The 22,551-nt window shown below is 46.7% G+C and overlaps 1 protein-coding gene across 1 annotated transcript in view; it reads left to right on the forward strand.

Annotated features, from left to right (window-relative positions):
* Window positions 1–22,551, forward strand: part of nt5e (5'-nucleotidase, ecto (CD73)) — a 96,489-nt gene that overhangs the window by 47,296 nt on the left and 26,642 nt on the right. The window contains exons 2-4 of the mRNA XM_070888831.1: window positions 68–290; window positions 373–561; window positions 16,557–16,751. Of these exons, the coding sequence (XP_070744932.1) occupies window positions 68–290; window positions 373–561; window positions 16,557–16,751 (607 nt within the window). The remainder of the gene's footprint in view (window positions 1–67; window positions 291–372; window positions 562–16,556; window positions 16,752–22,551) is intronic.

Consider the following 22,551-nt stretch of genomic DNA (forward strand, 5'->3'; position numbering starts at 1 on the left):
GTTTGTTTCCCTGAATGGGTCTGGTTACTCTGTAACTCTGTAACTTGGCTGCTGTTCCCTTCTGTAGGCTCTGGGAAACCATGAATTCGACAATGGTGTGGATGGCCTCTTAGACCCCTTTCTCCGCAACGTTACTTTCCCAGTGCTGAGCGCGAATATAAAACCTGATGAACAGCTATCGCACACCCTCACTGGCTACTATCTGCCGTATAAGATCCTGACCGTTGGCGAAGAGAAGATTGGTGTGGTTGGGTACACCACCATAGAAACTCCGCTGATCTCCAACCCAGGTGGGTACCAATAGAGCCTGAGACTGACTGTGTTACGGAGCTCTGAAACAGACACCAAACAAGTTTCTTCTTAAAATTCCAGGGCCGCATCTCATCTTCGAGGATGAGGTTGAGGCAGTGCAACGCGAAGTCAACAAGCTCAGAACTCTGGGGGTGGACAAGATTATCGCCTTGGGTCATGCTGGCTTCGAGACCGACAAACTAATTGCAAAGAAAGTCAGGGGAGTTGACGTTGTGGTGGGAGGACACTCCAACACTTTTCTTTACACAGGTAAACTTCTCATTCAACTCTCTCCATCATAGAATCTTACAGCTCAGAAGGAGGGCATTCGGCCCATCATGCCTGTGCCAGCTCTGTCAAAGAGCTGTCCAATTAGTCCAACTCCCGTGCTCCATTCCCCATAGACCCGCAAATTTTTCCCCTTTTGAGTATTTATCCAATACGCTTTTGAGAGTTATTATTGAATGGGCCTCCATCATTGTTTCAGGCAGTGCCTTCCGGACCGTAGCAACTGGCTGTGTAAAAAGAAATGATGCACAAAATGACACACTCCAGGCACCACGCTGGGTGAGTGCCGTCCAATCACACCTCCCTCTTTGCTGGGTCTCTATCAGCACAGTTCAACGCTCGGTGAATCGCCGCGGGCAACAGACGCAGCCTGGACAATAGCGCCTTACGCTACGGGTCAATTCTCCAACCCGGCGTTTGCAGTAGGCAGCATTGCCCACTGGGAGCAGATGGCGGAAATTCTGGGGCGTGCGGTCAGACAATCACGCAGCTTACATCTGAGTTTCCAGTATCTGACCCGGGGCGGGGTGGGAGCAGGTGAGGCATTTGCCCCAGGGTATGTGTGTTGGTAAGCTTTGGATATCTCTCACTGACGAGTACCACAGATGAAAGTGTGTTGGGTGCTCTTTGTTTGGGTTCAGGGTCCCTGCACTTTGTAGTTTAGTGTTGTTTCATTATCACTTTCATTTTGACTCTTTTTTTATATGTTACTAGTAACCCAGAAGATGAATATCAGAATTAGGGAAGGCAGGCAAATTTCACTCACCTCAGTCATTCATCCAATCATAGAATTTTCAGCGCAGAGGGGGGAAATTCGGTCGCGCCTCTGTTGCGGCGTTAACCCGGGTGGAGCGGTAAGTTTTGCGCCGGGAAATGGTTTGCATATCCGACCGCAAAATTCACCAGCTGGGCCCTGAGTGTGGGGCGGAGCGCTAAGGGAGGCGTTCCACACTTCTCTCAGGGCACTAGGCCGGCTGAGCAAGTGAAAATCCCCAGCTCGACAGCCGGCCTCGGAGTGCCCTGAGAGAGGCTTCCGTGGGGGAAAAAATATCTGGAAAACAAACACCAAGGACATTCCCAGTACATTACTGACATCATATCAACATTAATCGCAAAAATAAAAAAACAATCACATGTACCTGAGGTCGACATTCCTTCCCTCGCTACAGCTCGGGCCGCCCGCTTTCACAGGCGTTGCCAGCAGGGGGCGCTCTACGGAGCGCTACGGGTCGGCCGAGTATCAAATATTGAGCTGGTCTCGCAACCAGAGGCGTTGCACACCGGCTCGCCTCTCCCGGCCGGTAATGCTCCACGCCCCCACAAACCCGGTACCCAATGTCCCGGCGGGGCAATGGAAGATGGCTGCCCGCCCGGAGGTGTTTCCCGCCGCCATTGCCGTCCCTCTGGGGCGCTAACGGGGGCAGCAAGAGACCGAAAATCCAGCCTTCAGACTCTCACTTGTACTGACTCAGAAAGAGCTATTTATCCACTCCCATCCCCCTGCCCTTTCCCTGCACCCCTTTTCATTTTTTCTTTTCTAAGTATTTAGTCACTTCATTTTTTAAAGTTGCAATGAGCTCTGCTTGCACCACTTTTGCTGGTTCCACATTTCATGCCCGGCATGAAATAAATTCTCCAAACCTCGCAATTTATTTTCCACACTGATCATAAATTCGAGTTACCGACTCGCCAAGTTTTTCATGGTTTGTCAAATCTTCTTAAAATTCTGAACAACCTTCCATCAAATCACCTTTTGTCAGCACCCTCGCTTCTGAGTCAGAAAGTTGTGGGTTCAAGTCCCACTCCAGGGACTTGAGCACATAAATCTAGGCTGACATAATGTGCAGTCCTGAGGGAGTGCTGCACTGTCAGAGGTCCTGTGTTTTGGATGAGACGTTAAACCAAGACCCCGTCTGCCCTCTCAGGTCAACGTAAAAGATCCCATGGCACTATTTCGAAGAAGAGCATGGTAGTTATTGCAGGTGTCCTGGCCAATATTTATCCCTCAATCAACATACCAAAAACAAATTATCTGGTCATTATCACATTGCTGTTTGTGGGAGCTTGCTGTGCGCAAATTGGCTGCCGCGTTTCCCACATTACAACATAGAAACATAGAAAATAGGTGCAGGAATAGGCCATTCAGCTCTTTGAGCCTGCACCGCCATTCAATATGATCATGGCTGATCATGCAACTTCAGTACCCCATTCCTGCTTTCTCTCCATACCCCTTGATCCCTTTAGCCGTAACTCCCTTTTGAATATATCTAACGAACTGGCCTCAACAACTTTCTGTGGTAGAGAATTCCACAGGTTCACAATTCTCTGAATGAAGAAGTTTCTCCTCCTCTCGATCCTAAATGGCTTACCCCTTATCCTGGTTCTGGACTTCTCCAACATCGGGAACATTCTTCCTGCATCTAACCTGTCCAATTCCGTCAGAATTTTATATGTTTCTATGAGATCCCCTCTCATTCTTCTAAATTCCAGTGAATATAAGCCTAGTCGATCCAGTCTTTTTTCATATGTCAGTCCTGCCATCCCGGGAATCAGTCTGGTGAACCTTCGCTGCACTCCCTCAATAGCAAGAATGTCCGTCCTCAGATTAGGAAATCAAAACTGAACACAATATTCCAGCTGAGGCACCAAGGCCCTGTACAACTGCAGTAAGACTTCCCTGCTCCTATACTTAAATCCCCTCGCTATGAAGGCCAGCATGCCATTTTTTTTCTTTACTGCCTGCTGTACCTGCATGCCTACCTTCAGTGACTGATATACCAAGACACCCAGGTCTCGTTGCACCTCCCCTTTTAGTAATCTGTCACCATTCAGAAAATATTGCCACCAAAGTGGATAACCTCACATTTATCTACATTATACTGCATCTGCCATGCATTTGCCCACGCACCTAACCTGTCCAAGTCACCCTGCAGCCTCTTAGCATCCTCCTCACAGCTCACACCGCCACCCAGCTTAGTGTCATCTGCAAACTTGGAGATATTACATTCAATTCCTTCGTCTAAATCATTAATGTATATTGTAAATAGCTGGGTCCCAGCACTGAGCCCTGCAGTACCCCACTAGTTACTGATTGCCAACCCGAGAATGAACCATTTATTCCGACAACAGTGACTCCAAAAGTACTTCATTGGCTGTAAAGCAATTTGAGATGTCAGGTGGTCATGAAAGGCAGCAGAAATGCAAGTCTTTCATTCTTCTTAATCTTCTTTGGTTGAGCAGGGTGGATAAGGGGGATCAAGTGGATGTGGTGTATTTGGACTTCCAGAAGGTATTTGATAAGGTGCCACATAAAAGGTTACTGCACAAGATAAAAGTTCACGGGGTTGGGTGTAATATATAGGCATGAATAGAAGATTGGCTAACTAACAGAAAACAGAGAGTCGGGAAATGGTTCATTCGCGGGTTGGCAATCAGTAACTAGTGGGATGCCGCAGGGACCTCAACTAATTGCAATCTATATTAATGACTTGGATGAAGGGATCGAGTGTAATGTAGCCAAGTTTGCTGATGATACAAAGCTGGGTGTGAAAGCAAATTTTGAGGAGGACACAAAAAATCTGCAAAGGGATATAGACAGACTAAGTGAGTGGGCAAAAATTTGGCAGTTGGAATATAATGTAGGAAAATGTGAGGTTATCCACTTTTTCAGAAATAATAGAAAAGCAAATTCTAATATAAATGGAGAAAAATTACGAAGTGCTGCAGTACAGAGGGATCTGAGGGTCCTTGTGCATGAAAAACAAAAAGTTAGTATGCAGGTCCAGCAAGTAATCAGGAAAGCAAATGGAATGTTGGCTTTTATTGCAAGGGGGATAGAGTATAAAAGCAGAGAAGTCCTGCTACAACTGTACAGAGTATTGGTGAGGCCACACCTAGATTACTGTGTGCAGTTTTGGTCTCTGTATTTAAGGAAGGATATACTTGTATTGGAGGCAGTTCAGAGAAGGTTCACGCGGTTGATTCCGGAGATGAGGGGTTTGACTTATGAAGATAGGTTGAGCAGGTTAGGTCTATACTCATTGGAGTTCAGAAGAATGAGAGATGATCTTATCAAAGCATATAAGATAATGAGGGGGCTCAATAAGGTGGATGTAGAGAGGATATTTCCTCTCATAGTGGAAACTAAAACTAGGGGACATAGTCTCAGAATAAGGGGCCGCCTATTTAAAACTGAGATGAGGAGGAATTTCTTCTCTCAGAGGATTGTAAATCTATGGAATTCTCTGCCCTCGAGAGCTGTGGAGGCTGGGTCATTGAATATATTTAAGGCGGAGATAGACAGATTTTTGAGCGATAAGGGAATAAAGGGTTATGGGGAGCGGGCAGGGAAGTGGAGCTGAGTCCATGATCAGATCAGCCATGATCTTATTAAATGGCGGTGCAGGCTCGAGGGGCCGTATGGCCTACTCCTGCTGCTATTTCTTATGTTCAATGAAACGTCTCCTGATTGCCCCCTCGCCTAGGACGTGCCTGCTGTCCTCAGCCAGCCGAACAAGTGTGCTGCCCCCGCGGTCAATCAGCTGCCTCTGGGCCATCACTGGGACCCGCAGCCCGCCGGTAATATGCAAATGAGGGCAGCGGACCAATCTCCCGTGGTGACGCTGGCTATCGGCTCGCCTGCATCACACTTGAGTTTCACTGCGATCCAATCTCTAGGTGTGTGTGATGATGTTCTCTGACCTCTGGAATGTTAATCACACATCAATGCCATTCGTTGGCCAGTCAAATGTCCAACATGCACGGCAACCCATCACTGAAATTCCCGCTAAGCTGCGCAGCCACACAACGCTCTGTAGCTCCCGCGCAGCCGGCTAAATGGAAAAACCGCGCATGCACGGAACTTCGAATGGGCTGCATAGCCCGTTAAAGGGGCCACGCAGCCCGTTAAAGGGGCCACGCAGCCCATTAAAGGGACCACGCAGCCCGTTAAAGGGGTCAGGCAGCCCAAAAGAAAATTAGTGAGAACATTGTCCATTGCCATCTAATCGTGGGCAATACTGTGGCAGATAAATTTCAGTGTGGCAAGATGTGAGGTCATCCACTTTGCACTGAAGAAGCTAGGAATTGTGGAGGAACAGAGAAATATAGTGGTCGCTAAATCATTAAAAGCTGGTGGACAGGTATGACAAATAATTTAAATGGGGGTTGTAACACCTACGGGTGTGTGATATATTCTTTACGACATCACCAATACACATTACAGGCTCTACAGGAACTTGCCAGGTGACCTTATCACATTTTATTGTATTGTATGAGTAGTGGTTGCATTACCACAGTAGTCCACTAGGTGGAGCAGTAGTCCACTAGGTGGAGCTATATTATACTTCTTCCTCCTTAATGAAGAAGTAATCATAACAAATAATCATCATACATAACTTGCATGTTTATATACAACAAAAGATATGGACTTATTTTGCCATATTTACGAATCAAACTTAACTACTGGTTTACTGTTTCGAAGAGGATACCTTCGCTCTTGAACAGAACTTTCCAAACATAGTATCAAACTTAAACTCATTCTCGGCTGAGCCTGAGGAGACTTTTTTCTCCAAGGGAAACCCTTGATTTATATTTTGACTCTCTACAGTTTCAGACTGTTTGTCTGCCTGACTCGGACTCAAACTTAAATTCTGACTTTCTCTTGGGCTTGTTTCTAGTACAACTGATGTAGGATTTGCTACTGGTACTCTACTTGCAACAAAACTATCTGACTCATCAGAAATAATCGAATCATTCCAACTTTCAACACCTGTTGGTAAAATATGATCAATGTGAACAAACCTAACCTTTCCATGGTCAAACATCTTGATCAAATATGTGCGAGGACCACATATCTTCAACACTCTTCCTGGTAACCACTTTAACCATTTATGGTGATGATTCTTCACTCTCACCTTCTGATTCAATTTCACACTTCTAACTCTTACTCTACCTTTATCACGATTCTCATTCTGTCTTAATTGTTTCTCTTCTACTGACTGTGCCAGGTTTGGCTTTAACAATGAGAACCTGGTTCATGGCTGTTGTTTGAGAAACAATTCTGCTGCTGTACTACCAGTAGTTGTATGAGGAGTATTACGATAAGTAATCAGAAAATTTGCCAATTTGTGGTCCACCAATAACTACTATTTCTTTGGATTTGGATCCAACATTTGCTTGTTGCGGGCCTGTTTTATAATTTGTACTCTGCGCCCTGCTGCACCATTTGAAGCAGGGTGATACGGTGGAACTTTGGTATGTTTCACACCATTTCTTCTGAACAAAATTGCGGCCCATTATCAGACACAATTTCTTCTGGGAGGCCGTTTGAAGAAAACAATCTTCGCAAATTGTCTAGTGTTTTACTTGTTGTTATTTTCCGCATCGGAAACATTTCTACCCACTTCGAATGGCTATCGATCACAATGAACAATTGTTGTCCTTCTAGCTCATCAAAATCTATATGTAACCTTTGCCACACCCTGGGAGATAATTTCTATGGCTGTAATGGTACTGATGGTGGTTTCTTGCTTACTGATTGACATGTCGTACACTGACTGACGATGTACTCTATATCTTTATCTAGACCTGGCCACCATAAGTAACTGCGCGCAAAAATCTTGGTCAAGCACATTCCCAGGTGCTGGTCATGAAGATCTCCTAACAATTTGGCTCAGAAATTATCTGGGATAACCACTCTTGCACCCCACATGATACAATCTTTATCCACTACTAACAAAGTATTAATGAATATCTTTCTCTCATACTTGGCTTGGCCAGCCTTTGGCGATGTAATCATACACCTTTGACATAAATGGGTCATGTTTGATTGCTCTACCAATCTCTTCAGCTGTGACTGGCAGTTCATCAATGTATGAAAAATAGAACACTTGTTCTACCTTAGAGATAATCTTCTCTGTTTCTAGTATTTTGAGTTCTTGCTCAACTTTCTCCTTGAGTGCATATGGTACGGGATGTGACTTGCAGTAAACTGGTCTAGCGTCCTTCTGTACCCTGACACTCACCTTGAAGCCTTGGATCGGACTGCCTGTTTCACAGAACACCTTTGGATACTGCTTGATGACATCATCCTTCGATACAAATCTCGTTTCAACACGAAAAATCTTATTCCAATCCAGCTTCAGTGATCCCAACTAATTTCTAAATATTAAGTCAGGCATGTCTCCTGCCACTACCAAGACAGGCAAGCTGTCAAACAGATCCTTGTATTTCACCGGTACGGTAATACATCCTACCACAGGGATTTGCTCTCCTGAGTAGCTTCGCAGCTATATCTTCGACTTCTCCAATGGAACATCACTCAACTTGTCGAGATATAGCAATTTCGATACTATACTCATAGATGCACCAATGTCAATTTCCATGGGTATCCTAGTTTCTGAAACATCTACTTGGATGACGATACATCGCGAATCGTTGTTAGATACTCTTGAGCTCCTGATGACGTATCTCCAAACCTCCTCATTCTGTTGCTTCTCTTCAATGCTATATAGTCTCTGGCGATTTCTACTTCTAGCATTCAACATCGGTTTACTCTTCAGTCAGCATGCCTTCGCAAGATGCCCAGTTTTCTTGCAGAAGAAACACTCTGCCTTCACATATGGACAGTTTTCAGCAATGTGTTGTCCCAGGCATCGATAGCACGACTTCACTGCACTGTTACCTTGGCCAGTTGCTGAGGCCTTGGGGCCCAACTACCTTGTACTTTTAATCTGAAAGTGATTCACCTCAATGGCGCGAAATTCTCGGGAGTATTGGTCGGCCATATCCATTGACATAGTTGTCTGACAAGCTAAATCAAAAGTCAAGTTAGTGGTTGTCACAACTTTCTTCTCATTGCTTCATTTTCATCCTACAAACAAAGCGGTCATGCAATGCTCAGTCCTGAAAGTTTCTGAAATGACACAATGTACACATCAATTAATTGATGTCATATTCCAAAATGATAACTTTCAGCAATTTCCAGGGGCTCAGGACTGTAGTGCTGGAATCTCTGTCAGTGGCGCGTCCTTTAGCTTGACAGGAACAAGCACATTTTTCAGGGTTTCATACACCTTGGGGCCTGCTTCAGTCAGGAAAATAGCCCGTTTTCTTTCTAACACCACCCCATTACGGTTTTCATCATCAGGGACTTCGATGATACTCTTTTCAGTGAAAAACATTTCTAGCTGCTCCACGTAAGCTCCGAAAGTCCTACGGTCATGATGGAACTCACCCAAGTGCCCTATTATTCCCATAGGAGTGGCCATTTGGACTCTGACTATTCAGCTAAGTGTGCTTGTAATTTACCTTGGAGTTTTAGCTGTTCTGCAAAACAAAGAACCTCTCAAAGTATCTCTGTCGGTTGGTTGAATCATACTCCGACAAAAATTTCACCTAGGGAATCTGATTATCCTATCCTACGCTGCCAATGTGATATATTCTTTATGACATCACAAACACACACATACACAAGATGGCTCCACAGGAACTTGTCAGGTGACCTTGTCACATGATCCTTTTATTGTATTTACATGAGCAGTTGCATTACCACAGTAGTCCACTAGGTGGAGCAGTAGTACACTAGGTGGAACTATATTACACTTCTCCCTCTTTAATGAAGAAGCAATCATAATGAAATAATCATCATACATAACTTGCATGTTTATACACAACAAAAGATATAGACTTACTTTGCCACATTTACAAATCAAACTGAACTACTGGTTTTCTGTTTCGAAGAGGATACCTTTGCACTAGGTGGAGCTATATTACTGGTTGAAAGTTATGTTACAGTTTATCTGAAGCTCTGGTGAGACCCCTTCTGTAGTGTTGCATTCAGTTCTGGGCACTGCATCTCAGGAAGGATATATTGGCCTTAGAGGGGGGCCATGCAGAGTCACCAGATTGATATTTCAGCTAAAAGGGTTAAATTATGATGACAGGTCGCATAAAGCAAGCATTGAGGGTGATGGGGTGATCTAATTGAGGTGTTCAAGATGAACTATTTCCTCTGGTGGGGGGGCCCAGAACAAGGGAGCATAACCTTAAAACTAGAAGCAGGCCATCCAGGGGTGATGTCAGGAAGCACTTCTTCACACAAAGGGCAGTGGGAATCTGGAACTCGGGCGGTTTAATAAAAGTGATGTTCAGCCCTTGAGTGATGCTGAAAAGTTCTCTTGTTTGCTTTCCCCCTCTGCTAATAACTTGGATGCTGTGTCTTCATTTGCTTTGCCCAAATTTGGAAAGAGTCAGCACCTCACCGCTAACTGCCCATTCCCGCCGACACACAGCATGTAGACCAGATGGCAGCTTAAAATTGTTGCTGCTAGCATAGAAACAAAAGTGACATTGTTGTGAGTAATTGAACAAATACTCTGTCGACTGATCCCAAACATATAAGCTGTAGCTTGGCTGAAAGCTTTCTTTTCAACACTGAGCCCTTCTTTTTAAGGCTTCGTTTTTAAAAAAAATACCATTTAAAAATAGTGTTGGACTTTTGATAAAGCTTCCTGTGCCAGGCCTTCAATGTTGCAATCTGAACTGGTGGATAAAGTCTCCCAGGGATTTCAGGGGAAATCCCAGGCCCCGGCTTCTGTTCAGCTCCAGCCGGAGAATGTCTGACCATGGCAATTGCGTGACAAGTCCCTGGGGCCGATTTTCAACACCTCACCGCCCGCTGCCACTGACATTCCTCCTGTAGATCCGCCCAGCGCCACTTTCAGGGTGGCCTGGAGCGGGCGGGAGGGGAGAGCCGCCGGGAATCGCCCGCTGACGTCAGCGGGCGGCCGAATGGCGCAACTGAGCTCCCGCCCGCCGAGCTCCCAGATCCCTGCGGGCGGGAGTCGGCGGCAGAACGGGGGTGCACCGCTGGCTGGAGGCTGGTCTGTCCCCGACGGTAAGTCTGAAGAGCCTGAAAAAAAGGGTCAGTGAACATTTACTGTCAACAGCGACTTACCTGCATGGTCCCTGAAGGTCTTCCGATATTTTTTTTATTTTTTTGCTGTTGTTTTTTTTCCAGGTCTTCGACCCTCCGTGGGCCCGACTCCATCCTCGGCAGCACTGGGGCGGCAAGCGCCTCTGCCGCCGAGAATGCGACCTCCCGCCCGCTGTCGCCCAGATTGGTGCCGTACGTCTTCCATTTGTCACCCGCCGCCCTTCGAGGGACCTCAGCCATCATTGTCCCGCCCAAAGTACCGTCCGGCACCTCGGCGGCCATCGGCGGCACTTGGGCAGGCGGAGGCCTTGCTGAAAATCGGCCCCCTTGAATCTTATCTGCAGGCTTGCAATGGCCAGTCAATAAAGATGTGTTATTCTGCAGCCCCACTCACTCTCTCCTAGCACAGAGCTCTGCTGTGCCCTGCCTCAGAGAATTTCTGTCGGGACAGAGCGCTGGGAGTGACCACTTTGTCCCTGCATTACAAATATTCCACGCAAAATGCCAACAGATGACAGGAGGTGCACTGGGGCACCTTGGCATGTTTTAAGTATTTTATTTTAGCGCCAAACATAAGTTACACCAGGTTGATTCCTGAGATGAATGGGTTGTCTTATGTTAGGCAGGTTGGGCCTATACTCATTGGAGTTTAGAAGAATGAGAGGTGATCAAAACGTATAAGATTCTGAGGGGTCTTGACAGGGTAGATGCAGAGAGGATGTTTCCCCTCGTGGGGGAATCTAGAACTAGGGGGTAGAGTTTCAGAATAAGGGGTCGCCCATTCAAAACGGAGATGAGGAGGAATTTCTTCTCTCAGAGGGTTGTAAAATCTGTGCAATTCTCTGCCCCAGAGAACTGTAGAGGCTGGGTCATTGAATAAATGTAAAGTGGAGATAGACAGATTTTTGAACGATAGGGAGTCAAGGGTTGTGGGGAGCGGGCAGGGAAGTGGAGCTGAGTGCATGATCAGATCAGCCATGATCTTATTGAATGGTAGAGCAGGCTCGAGGGGCCAAATGGCCTACTCCTGCTCCTATTTCTTATGTTCTTACGTTCCATACAGTAGCTGGTGCCAAGTCGAGGTAGAGGATGTAGTGGAGTCGGTGGTCGTCTCATGCACGGCTTGGTTTTAGTGGACTCAGCTGATAGATTGGGACCTGATAGCTGAGTTATTCTGCCAATGTTCAGGTCAATGGTCACTTGAGACTGTTTCCCATAACAGCAGAGCAGCAATATAACGGCCCCTGAAGTAAGGCATCTGATTTCTCAGTTGTTAATCCCAGGTGGATAGATGGGACAGTACACAATAAAAGCCAGACATCTCCCACATTGACAAATGGGACGTCAAAGGCTGAGTCAACTTGAGATACTTTGTAGCTTTGGCTCAGTGGTAGGAGTCTTGTCTTTGAGTCAGAACATTGTGAGCACATAATCTAGGCTGACACCTCAGTGCAGTACTGAGGGAGTGCTGCACTGTTGTAGATGCTGCCTTTCGGACGAGACTATTTGTAGTTCTCCCCGGTGTCCTGGCCAATATTTACCCCATAACCAACATCACTGAAGCAGATTATCTGGTCATGATCACATCGCTGCTTGTGGGAGCTTGCTGTGCGCAAATTAGCTGCCGCGTTTCCTACATTACAACAGTGACTACACTTAAGTATTTCACTGGCTGTAAAGCACTTTGGGACGTCCTGAGGTTGTGAAAGGTGCTGTATAAATGCAAGTGAGCGACCTGCTTTGTTGGTTGTGGAACTGAAGGATTAAATGAGGGAGTAAATAACCGTTAGAAACTGAGAAAAGCATATGGGATTCTTGGCTTTATAAATAGAGACAGTACAAAATCAGGGAGATTATGCTAAACCTTTATAAATCACTGGTTAGGCCCCAGCTGGAGTATTGTGTCCAATTGTGGGACTACACTTTAGGAAGGCTGTCAAGGCCTTGGAGAGGGCGCAGAGGAGATTTACCAGAATGGTACCCGGGATGAGGGTGTATGGTTATGTGGCAAGACTAGAGACTCTGGGGTTGTTCACCTCGGAGCACAGGTTAAGGGGGGAATGAATAGAGATGTGCAAAATGATGAAGGGTTTTGCTTGAGTAAATAGGGAGAAACTCCTCTGGCAGGAGGGTCAGTAGCCAGAGGACACAGGGTTTAAAATCATTGGCTAAAAAGCCAGGGGGAGGTAAGAAGAATTTTTTTAACGTAGCGAATTATGATCTGGAATACACTGCCTGAAAGGGTGGTGGAAGCAGATATACTGGTAATGTTCAAAGGGAATTGGATTGCTTACTTAAAAATGAAAACTTTACAGATTCTGTGTGTAATGTATTTGCTTCATGGGTTCTTTGCTTAAGAATTCATAGCAACACATTGCTATTAAGAACTAGTTGGTTTACGAACAAAGGTTTAACAATCACACTACACATTACTAGTTCATTCACCCAGCTCACATCTGCATAACTCATCGTGGATGGCCTAGACCCAACTGGCTGGGGTTTTATTGAGTCGTGTGAACATCACGTGACTGACTAAGCCACTCACAATGCAACAGCTCTACAACTATTTTTGTTGCAACGTAAATCAAATGCCCGCTTTTGGCAAGGGCACTAGAACCCACAAATTAACGTTTTGAACTTTAATGAAACCTTAACTCAAATTAAAATTTGGTTGCCAGGGGTGACGATGCACTCCAGTCCCTCCGGCGCCCACCTCTCATGGAAGGCCGCGAGCGTACCGGTGGAAACCGTGTGCTCCATCTCCAGGGACACCCTGGCGCGGATGTAACCGCGGAAGAGAGGTAGGCAGTCAGGCTGAACGACCCGCTCGACCACCCACTGCCTGGACCGGCTGATGGCCCCCTTGGTCATGCCCAGGAGTAACCCCACGAGGAGGCCCTTCAACCTGCCCATTCCCCTCTGCACAGGGTGCCCAAAGATCAGGAGTGTGGGACTGAAGTGCAACCAGAATTTGAGGAGCAGCCCCTTCAAATAATGGAACACGGGCTGCAACCTCACACATTCCATAAAAACATGGAACACGGACTCTTCCAGACCGCAGGGAGCCTGTGAACCAACTTAAAAATTTCTTGCAAGGGACTGCTCCGTGCAACACCCTCCAGACCAAGTCCCCAATAAATAGAGGGAGGACTCCCGCGTAGAGTGCACTCCATCGAGGACCCCCGCCTCCTCTGGACGGCAAGATGGTGCGCCATGGCGTGTCCAGACGGCAGATGAGGATGGCAAAGTGGAGAGTGTGCAAAAGCAGCCCGTACAGGAAACCCCTCCACGCGGAACTGAAAGGCACGGAGGGGATTTCCCCAAGGAGGCTCAAGTTGTGAGGCGCCGGCTCCTGAGGGAGGTTTCAGGGCTTGGCGCCGATGAGGAATTCCGTCCGGACGGGGGTCAGTTCAGACGGGATCTCTCCACGTGCTTGAGCATCCTCGACACACCTAACGGAGTCAGGGCCCAGTGCTCTCAACAGCTCTACAACTATTTTTGCAGAAAACAATTAAATCAAATGCCCCCTGATTAAAGGGGGGAGGGAGCACACTCCAAAGACTTTCAAACAAGTGCACCCTTGTTTTTTTTTTGAGGGCACTAAAAACATACATTTTACAAGTGCCCCCTGACTAAAATGGTGGGGGGGGGGGGTGCACTAAACCAGGCACAATAAACAAATTAAACTTTAGACATTAACATCAAATTAAAATTTGGTTACCGGGGTGATGATGTACTCCAGTCCCTCCGGTGCCCACCTCTCGCGGAAGGCCGCGAGCTTACCGGTGGACACTGCGTGCTCCATCTCCAAGGACACCCTGGCGCGGATGTACGCACGGAAGAGAGGCAGGCAGTCAGGCTGAACGACCTCCTCGACCGCCCGCTGCCTGGACCGGCTGATGGCCCCCTTGGCCATGCCCAGGAGCAGTCCTACGAGGAGGCCTTCCGACATGGCCGCTCCCCTCAGCACAGGGTGCCCAAAGATCAGGAGTGTGGGACTGAAGTGCAACCAGAATTTGAGGAGCAGCCCCTTTAAATAATGGAACAGGGGCTGCACCTCGCATATTCCATAAAAACATGGAACACGGACTCTGCCAGACCGCAGAAATTGCAGGCGGCCTGGGAGCCAGTGAACCAGCTTAAAATCTTATTGCACGGGACTGCTCCGTGCACCACCCTCCAGGCCAAGTCCCCAATAAATAAAGGGAGGACTCCCGCAGAGTGCACTCCATCGGGGACCCCCGCCTCCTCTCAGACGAGGATGGCAAAGTTGAGGGTGTGCAGGAACAGCTCGTACAGGAAACCCCTCCACGCAGAACTGAAAGGCACGGAGGGGATTTCCCCGAGGCGGCTCAAGTTGTGAGGCGTCGGCTCCCGCGGGAGGTTTCAGGGCTTGGCGCCGATGAGGAATTCCGTCCGGACGGTGGTCAGTTTGGACGGGATCGCCCCACATGCTTGAGCCTCCTCAACACCCCCTAACAGAGTCAGGGCCCAGCACCGTTTTTAGCGACTCGATGGCATCGGCCGCGTGCCGGACGTCGGCCCAGTTTAGGCGCCGCGCCAGCATGTCTGGCGCCATTCAGCCCGCTCCTCCGCCATCAAGTAGGTCCCTGACCCTGGTCACCTCACCAGCCACAGCCCTCTCGTTTGCCTGCCTCCTAAAACCTCGGTCGTGGAGGTACGGATTCCTGAGCAGCGGCTCCTGCAGGACAGCCGCCACTCCAGCCGGTGGAGAGCTGCGCTTGGTGGAGACTTTGTTCCAGACCCTGGTGAGTTCCTTGTAAAAGACAGGCAGCCCCTGGACGGCGGTCCTGATGCCTCCCAGGCTCACAAACAGGAGCTGCGTGTCGTAATTGAGGCCGTGCTGCTGGCGGAAGAAATACGTCGCCAGCGCACGTCAGCTAGGAGGGGGCTCAACGTAAAGGTATCTCTGCAGGGTCTGAAGACAGAAAGTCGCGAGCTGGGTGCTGACTCACACCAACGACTGACCACCCTCCCTAAGCGGGAGACTCAAGACCGCGGCAGAGACCCAGTGCTTCCTGTTGTTCCAGAAGAAGTCCACCAGCTTCTTCTGTATCTTGGCGACAAACGCAGGGCAAATCTGTGAGCATACTCACAGGTGCATACATTACAGTAGGGAAAGAGCAAAGGGGTAAAACTAATTTCAAAGAGGCATAATGGGCTGAGTAGCCTCCTTATAATTTAAATGGAGAAAAATTGCAAAATGCTGCAATACAGAGAGACCTGGGGATCCTTGTGCATGAAACACAAAGTATACAGGTACAGCAAGTAATCAGGAAAGCAAATGGAATGTTGGCCTTTATTACAAGGGGGGTGGAGTATAAAAGCAGAGAAGTCCTGCAACAAATGTACAGGGTATTGGTGAGGCCACACCGAGAGCACTGCGTGCAGTTTTGGTTTCCGTATTTAAGGAAGGATATACTTGCATTGGAGGCTGTTCAGAGAAGGTTCACTAGATTGATTCCAGAGATGAGAGGGTTAACTTATGAGGATCAGTTGAGTAGGTTGGGCCTATACACATTGGAATTCAGAAGAAGTGAGAGGTGATCTTATTGAAACATATAAGATAATGAGGGGGCTCGACAAGGTAGATGCAGGGAGGATATTTCCATTCATGGGGGAAACTAAAACTAGGGGACATAGTCTTAGAATAAAACTGAGATGAGGAGAATTTTTTTTCTCTGAGGGTTGTAAATCTGTGGAATTCTCTGCCGCAGAGAGCTGTGGAGGCTGGGTCATTGAATATATTTAAGGTGGAGGTAGACAGATTTTTGAGCGATAAGGGAGTGAAGGGTTATGGGGAGCGGGCAGGGAAGTGAAGCTGAGTCCATGATCAGATCAGCCATGATCTTAATGAATGGTGGAGCAGGCTCGAGGGGCCCAATAGCCTACTCCTGCTCCTATTTCTTATGTTCTTATGTTCTCTGCTGTAAGATGCTGTGAGAGCAAATAAATAGATCCAAGCTGTTGCTGTGCATGTCTATCTGCAGTGCTTACATTGTTTGTTTTAACTTGACAGGCGCAGCTCCTTCCAATGACGCCCCGGCTGGGCTTTACCCGTTCATGGTATCGTCAGACGATGGCAGAGAAGTTCCTGTTGTACAGGCCTACGCCTACGGGAAGTACCTGGGATATCTGAAAGTGACCTTCAATGAAGGAATAGTGACCAAAGCTGAGGGAAATCCAATATTGTTGGATAGCAGTATCCCTGAAGGTAATGGGACAGACCTTTCATTGCACATAAACGAACACGCAGTTTTTGGAGCCACTTTTCTAAATGGTGCCACTTGTGTGATGACAAAGTTCCACTAAAAGACTTCGACCAAATTGGATATAAACCCTAATACAAAAGCAAAATACTGCGGATGCTGAAATCTGAAATATAAACAGAAAATGCTGGAAATCCCAGCGGGTCAGGCAGCATCTGTGTGGAGAGAAGCAGGGGTAACGTTTCGAGTCGGTGAGCCCCTCGTCAGAACTGGAGAAGTTCGAGAAGTAACAGATTCTTCAGGAAGTGCGGGGGCAGGGAAAGGGGGGAGGGGAGGAAAGGACAAAAGGGGAGGTCTGTGATAGGGAGGAAGGCAGGAGAGATTAGCGAGACAACAGGGATGGTAACGGCACAAGTTAGGAAACAAAAGATGAGACTAGATGGGGTGTGGATGGTGGAATCATCACCAGCTGCCGTGGGAAAGAGAAAAATGGAGGGGGGGGTTGTAAAAAAAAAAAAGGAGGAAAGGGAAATAAATATGGGCAGAGGTTATGGTCTGAAATTGTTGAACTCGATGTTGAGTCCCGAAGGCTGTAAAGTGCCTAAACGAAAGATGAGGTGCTGTTCCTCGAGCTTGCCTTAAATGATCAATCGATGTTTATGCTCAGTATTTTTGAAGAAGGGTTGACTTCGGTTGATGATGACAGTCTTCAGTCTCTTGCACCATTGTTCAAGCTGTCTTCAGTTTCAGAGTCCTAACCTGTGTGTGTATTAATGGTCCCGCAGGCTACACCATCTTAGCTGACTTTCCCTTTATATTTGAATTTTATTTCCTTGATATTGAAGATACAAATAGTACTGTTGATTGAGGGATAAATATTGGCCAGGACACCGGGGATAACTCTCCTGCCCTTCTACGAAACAGTGGCCGTGGGATCTTTTACTTCACCCAAGAGGGGAGACTCAGTTTGTACGATAGCCCAGAATTTGCGGTCGGAGGCTTCCCGCGGGCGGATACCTCCGACCTGAAAAACGTCTATGAATCTACCTGGTGGTCCTGGAGGTTTGGAGGCTTGCAGTCCTGGGCCTGTACGCGAAGACCTGTGTCGAGACCCACCTATCCCAGGAGCGTAAGGGTTTCCTACGCATCAATGGGGTCACATGGGCCGGCCCAACCTATCAGTCGGGGGATCCCCATTCATACTTCTAGTAATTCCGTGTTTGCCATAAGTATGAATGGGAATACGCCCAAAAAACACACAACACTGAAAATAACTTTAAAAAAACATTTCAAATGAATAAAAGTGGAATTTAATTAATTATTTAAAACAAAAATTTTATTTTTTTGAAAAATAAATGTATGTAATTTAAAGGGTCTAAAAATAAGCTTACTTTATTTAACAGGATTTTAAATGTTTAAATTATTTTTCGATTGTATTTTTCTGCACTTTAAAAGTCTTACGCTACCAGTCATAAGAATGTGAAGCACATTCGCTGGGCAGGGGTTTAGCAAATAGCCCAGCTCTCCGCCCGCAGAGGCCCTTTAGGACCGGAACCAATGTCCTAGGGGGAGTGTTTGCTAGTGCTGTTGGGGAGGATTTAAATTGATATGGCAGGGGGATGGGAACCAATGCAGGGAGACAGAGGGAAACAAAAAGGAGGCAAAAGCAAAAGACAGAAAGGAGATGAGGAAAAGTGGAGGGCAGAGAAACCCAAGGCAAAGAACAAAAAGGGCCACTGTACAGCAAAATTCTAAAAGGGCAAAGGGTGTTAAAAGAACAAGCCTGAAGGCTTTGTGTCTTAATGCAAGGAGTATCCGCAATAAAGTGGATGAATTAACTGTGCAAATAGATGTTAACAAATATGATGTGATTGGGATTACGGAGACGTGGCTCCAGGATGATCAGGGCTGGGAACTCAACATCCAGGGGTATTCAACATTCAGGAAAGATAGAATAAAAGGAAAAGGAGGTGGGGTAGCATTGCTGGTTAAGGAGCAAATTAAGGCAATAGTTCGGAAGGACATTAGCTTGGATGATGTGGAATCTATATGGGTAGAGCTGCAGAATACCAAAGGACAAAAAACGTTAGTGGGAGTTGTGTACAGACCTCCAAACAGTAGTAGTGATGTTGGGGAGGGCATCAAACATGAAATTAGGGGTGCGTGCAATAAAGGTGCAGCAGTTATAATGGGTGACTTTAATATGCACATAGATTGGGTTAACCAAACTGGAAGCAATACGGTAGAGGAGGATTTCCTGGAGTGCATAAGGGATGGTTTTTTAGACCAATATGTCGAGGAACCAACTAGGGGGGAGGCCATCTTAGACTGGGTGTTGTGTAATGAGAGAGGATTAATTAGCAATCTCGTTGTGCGAGGCCCCTTGGGGAAGAGTGACCATAATATGGTGGAATTCTGCATTAGGATGGAGAATGAAACAGTTAATTCAGAGACCGTGGTCCAGAACTTAAAGAAGGGTAACTTTGAAGGTATGAGGCGTGAATTGGCTAGGATAGATTGGCGAATGATACTGAAGGGGTTGACTGTGGATGGGCAATGGCAGACATTTAGAGACCGCATGGATGAACTACAACAATTGTACATTCCTGTCGGTCGTAAAAATAAAAAAGGGAAGGTGGCTCAACCGTGGCTATCAAGGGAAATCAGGGATAGCATTAAAGCCAAGGAAGTGGCATACAAATTGGCCAGAAATAGCAGAGAACCCGGGGACTGGGAGAAATTTAGAACTCAGCAGAGGAGGACAAAGGGTTTGATTAGGGCAGGGAAAATGGAGTACGAGAAGAAGCTTGCAGGGAACATTAAGACGGATTGCAAAAGTTTCTATAGATATGTAAAGAGAAAAAGGTTAGTAAAGACAAACGTAGGTCCCCTGCAGTCAGAATCAGGGGAAGTCATAACGGGGAACAAAGAAATGGCGGACCAATTGAACAAGTACTTTGGTTCGGTATTCACTGAGGAGGACACAAACAACCTTCCGGTTATAAAAGGGGTCGGAGGGTCTAGTAAGGAGGAGGAACTGAGGGAAATCCTTATTAGTCGGGAAATTGTGTTGGGGAAATTGATGGGATTGAAGGCCGATAAATCCCCAGGGCCTGATGGACTGCATCCCAGAGTACTTAAGGAGGTGGCCTTGGAAATAGTGGATGCATTGACAGTCATTTTCCAACATTCCATTAACTCTGGATCAGTTCCTATGGAGTGGAGGGTAGCCAATGTAACCCCACTTTTTAAAAAAGGAGGGAGAGAGAAAACAGGGAATTACAGACCGGTCAGCCTGACATCGGTAGTGGGTAAAATGATGGAATCAATTATTAAGGATGTCATAGCAGTGCATTTGGAAAGAGGTAATATGATAGGTCCAAGTCAGCATGGATTTGTGAAAGGGAAATCATGCTTGACAAATCTTCTGGAATTTTTTGAGGATGTTTCCAGTAGAGTGGACAAGGGAGAACCAGTTGATGTGGTATATTTGGACTTTCAGAAGGCTTTCGACAAGGTCCCACACAAGAGATTAATGTGCAAAGTTAAAGCACATGGGATTGGGGGTAGTGTGCTGACATGGATTGAGAACTGGTTGTCAGACAGGAAGCAAAGAGTAGGAGTAAATGGGGACTTTTCAGAATGGCAGGCAGTGACTAGTGGGGTACCGCAAGGTTCTGTGCTGGGGCCCCAGCTGTTTACACTGTACATTAATGATTTAGACGAGGGGATTAAATGTAGTATCTCCAAATTTGCGGATGACACTAAGTTGGGTGGCAGTGTGAGATGCAAGGAGGATTCTATGAGGCTGCAGAGCGACTTGGATAGGTTAGGTGAGTGGGCAAATGCATGGCAGATGAAGTATAATGTGGATAAATGTGAGGTTATCCACTTTGGTGGTAAAAACAGAGAAACAGACTATTATCTGAATGGTGACAGATTAGGAAAAGGACAGGTGCAAAGAGACCTTGGTGTCATGGTACATCAGTCATTGAAGGTTGGCATGCAGGTACAGCAGGCGGTTAAGAAAGCAAATGGCATGTTGGCCTTCATAGCGAGGGGATTTGAGTACAAGGGCAGGGAGGTGTTGCTACAATTGTACAGGGCCTTGGTGAGGCCACACCTGGAGTATTGTGCACAGTTTTGGTCTCCTAACCTGAGGAAGGACATTCTTGCTATTGAGGGAGTGCAGCGAAGGTTCACCAGACTGATTCCCGGGATGGCGGGACTGACCTATCAAGAAAGACTGGATCAACTGGGCTTGTATTCACTGGAGTTCAGAAGAATGAGAGGGGACCTCATAGAAACGTTTAAAATTCTGACGGGGTTAGACAGGTTAGATGCAGGAAGAATGTTCCCAATGTTGGGGAAGTCCAGAACCAGGGGACACAGTCTAAGGATAAGGGGGAAGCCATTTAGGACCGAGATGAGGAGGAATTTCTTCACCCAGAGAGTGGTGAACCTGTGGAATTCTCTACCAGAAAGTTGTTGAGGCCAATTCACTAAATATATTCAAAAAGGAGTTAGATGAAGTCCTTACTACTCGGGGGATCAAGGGGTATGGTGAGAAAGCAGGAATGGGGTACTGAAGTTGCATGTTCAGCCATGAACTCATTGAATGGCGGTGCAGGCTAGAAGGGCCGAATGGCCTACTCCTGCACCTATTTTCTATGTTTCTATGTTTCTATGATGCAGTGGATTTTTGATAGATCGCAAGTGCTGGGTTTAGGTGCATGCGCTTCGTGTGCACACCTCGTACGCGCCCATGGGGAGCGCCATATCAGGGCCATTATTGTTGTTGTTTATGATAATGTGTGTCTGAGCACTAACTGCTTCAACGACCCTGCTGAATGGATAGGCTAGAATTCAGTTTGAGGCAGCTGTTTTATCAACATTTCCATGGTGCATTGCTTCCACCAAGAACGGTGCCTGTTGCTGTGTAAGGTGTCAGCCGTGGCTCAGTTGGTGGTGCTCTCACCTCCGGGCCAGGAGATTGTGAGTACAAGTCCCACTCCACAGGCATGAGCACATTATCGAGGCAGATACTTCAGTGCAGTGCTGAGGGAGTTAAACTGAGGCTTTGTCTGGTCTCTCAGGTGGACGTAAAAGATCTCACGGCATCCTCTGATATCTCTGCGCTCCTCTAATCCTGGCCTCCTGCACATTCCCGATTTTAATCTCTCCACCATTCAGCTGCCTTCAGCTGCCAGGACCTTAACTTTGGAATTGCCTTCATAAAACTCTCCACCTCTTTACCTGTCACACCTCCTTTAAAATGCTCCTTAAACCCATCTCGTTGGTCATCTGTCCTAACATCTACTTACGTGGATTGGTGTTTGTTAGCGTCATGTGAAGCACATTTTGCTACGTTAAAGGTGCTATATAAATGCAAGTTGTTATTTCGAAGAAGAGCAGGAGAGTTATCCCCGGTGTCCTGGCCAATATTTATCCTTCATACAACATCACTAAAATGGATTATCTCGGTCATTATCACATTGCAGTTTGTGGGAGCTTGCTGTGCGCAAATTGGCTGCCGCGTTTCCCACATTACAACAGTGACTACACTCCAAAAGTACTTCATTGGCTGTAAAGTGCTTTAGGATGTCCTGTGCAATATTCCCACTATTTTGGTAGTGGGTAAATTTTACTACAACAACTGTTACAACAACAACCACTTAAAAGCATATTTATGGAAATATATAAAGATATATCAGTAATGCCATTTAACCAGCCCACCGTTTCAAATCATGAGACAATCAGACAAACTCTTCAAAATCAGTCAGCCTTTGGTTATTGGTAGCACTC

This window comes from Pristiophorus japonicus, chromosome 9 (assembly GCF_044704955.1).
Source record: "Pristiophorus japonicus isolate sPriJap1 chromosome 9, sPriJap1.hap1, whole genome shotgun sequence".
NCBI lineage: Eukaryota > Metazoa > Chordata > Chondrichthyes > Pristiophoridae > Pristiophorus > Pristiophorus japonicus.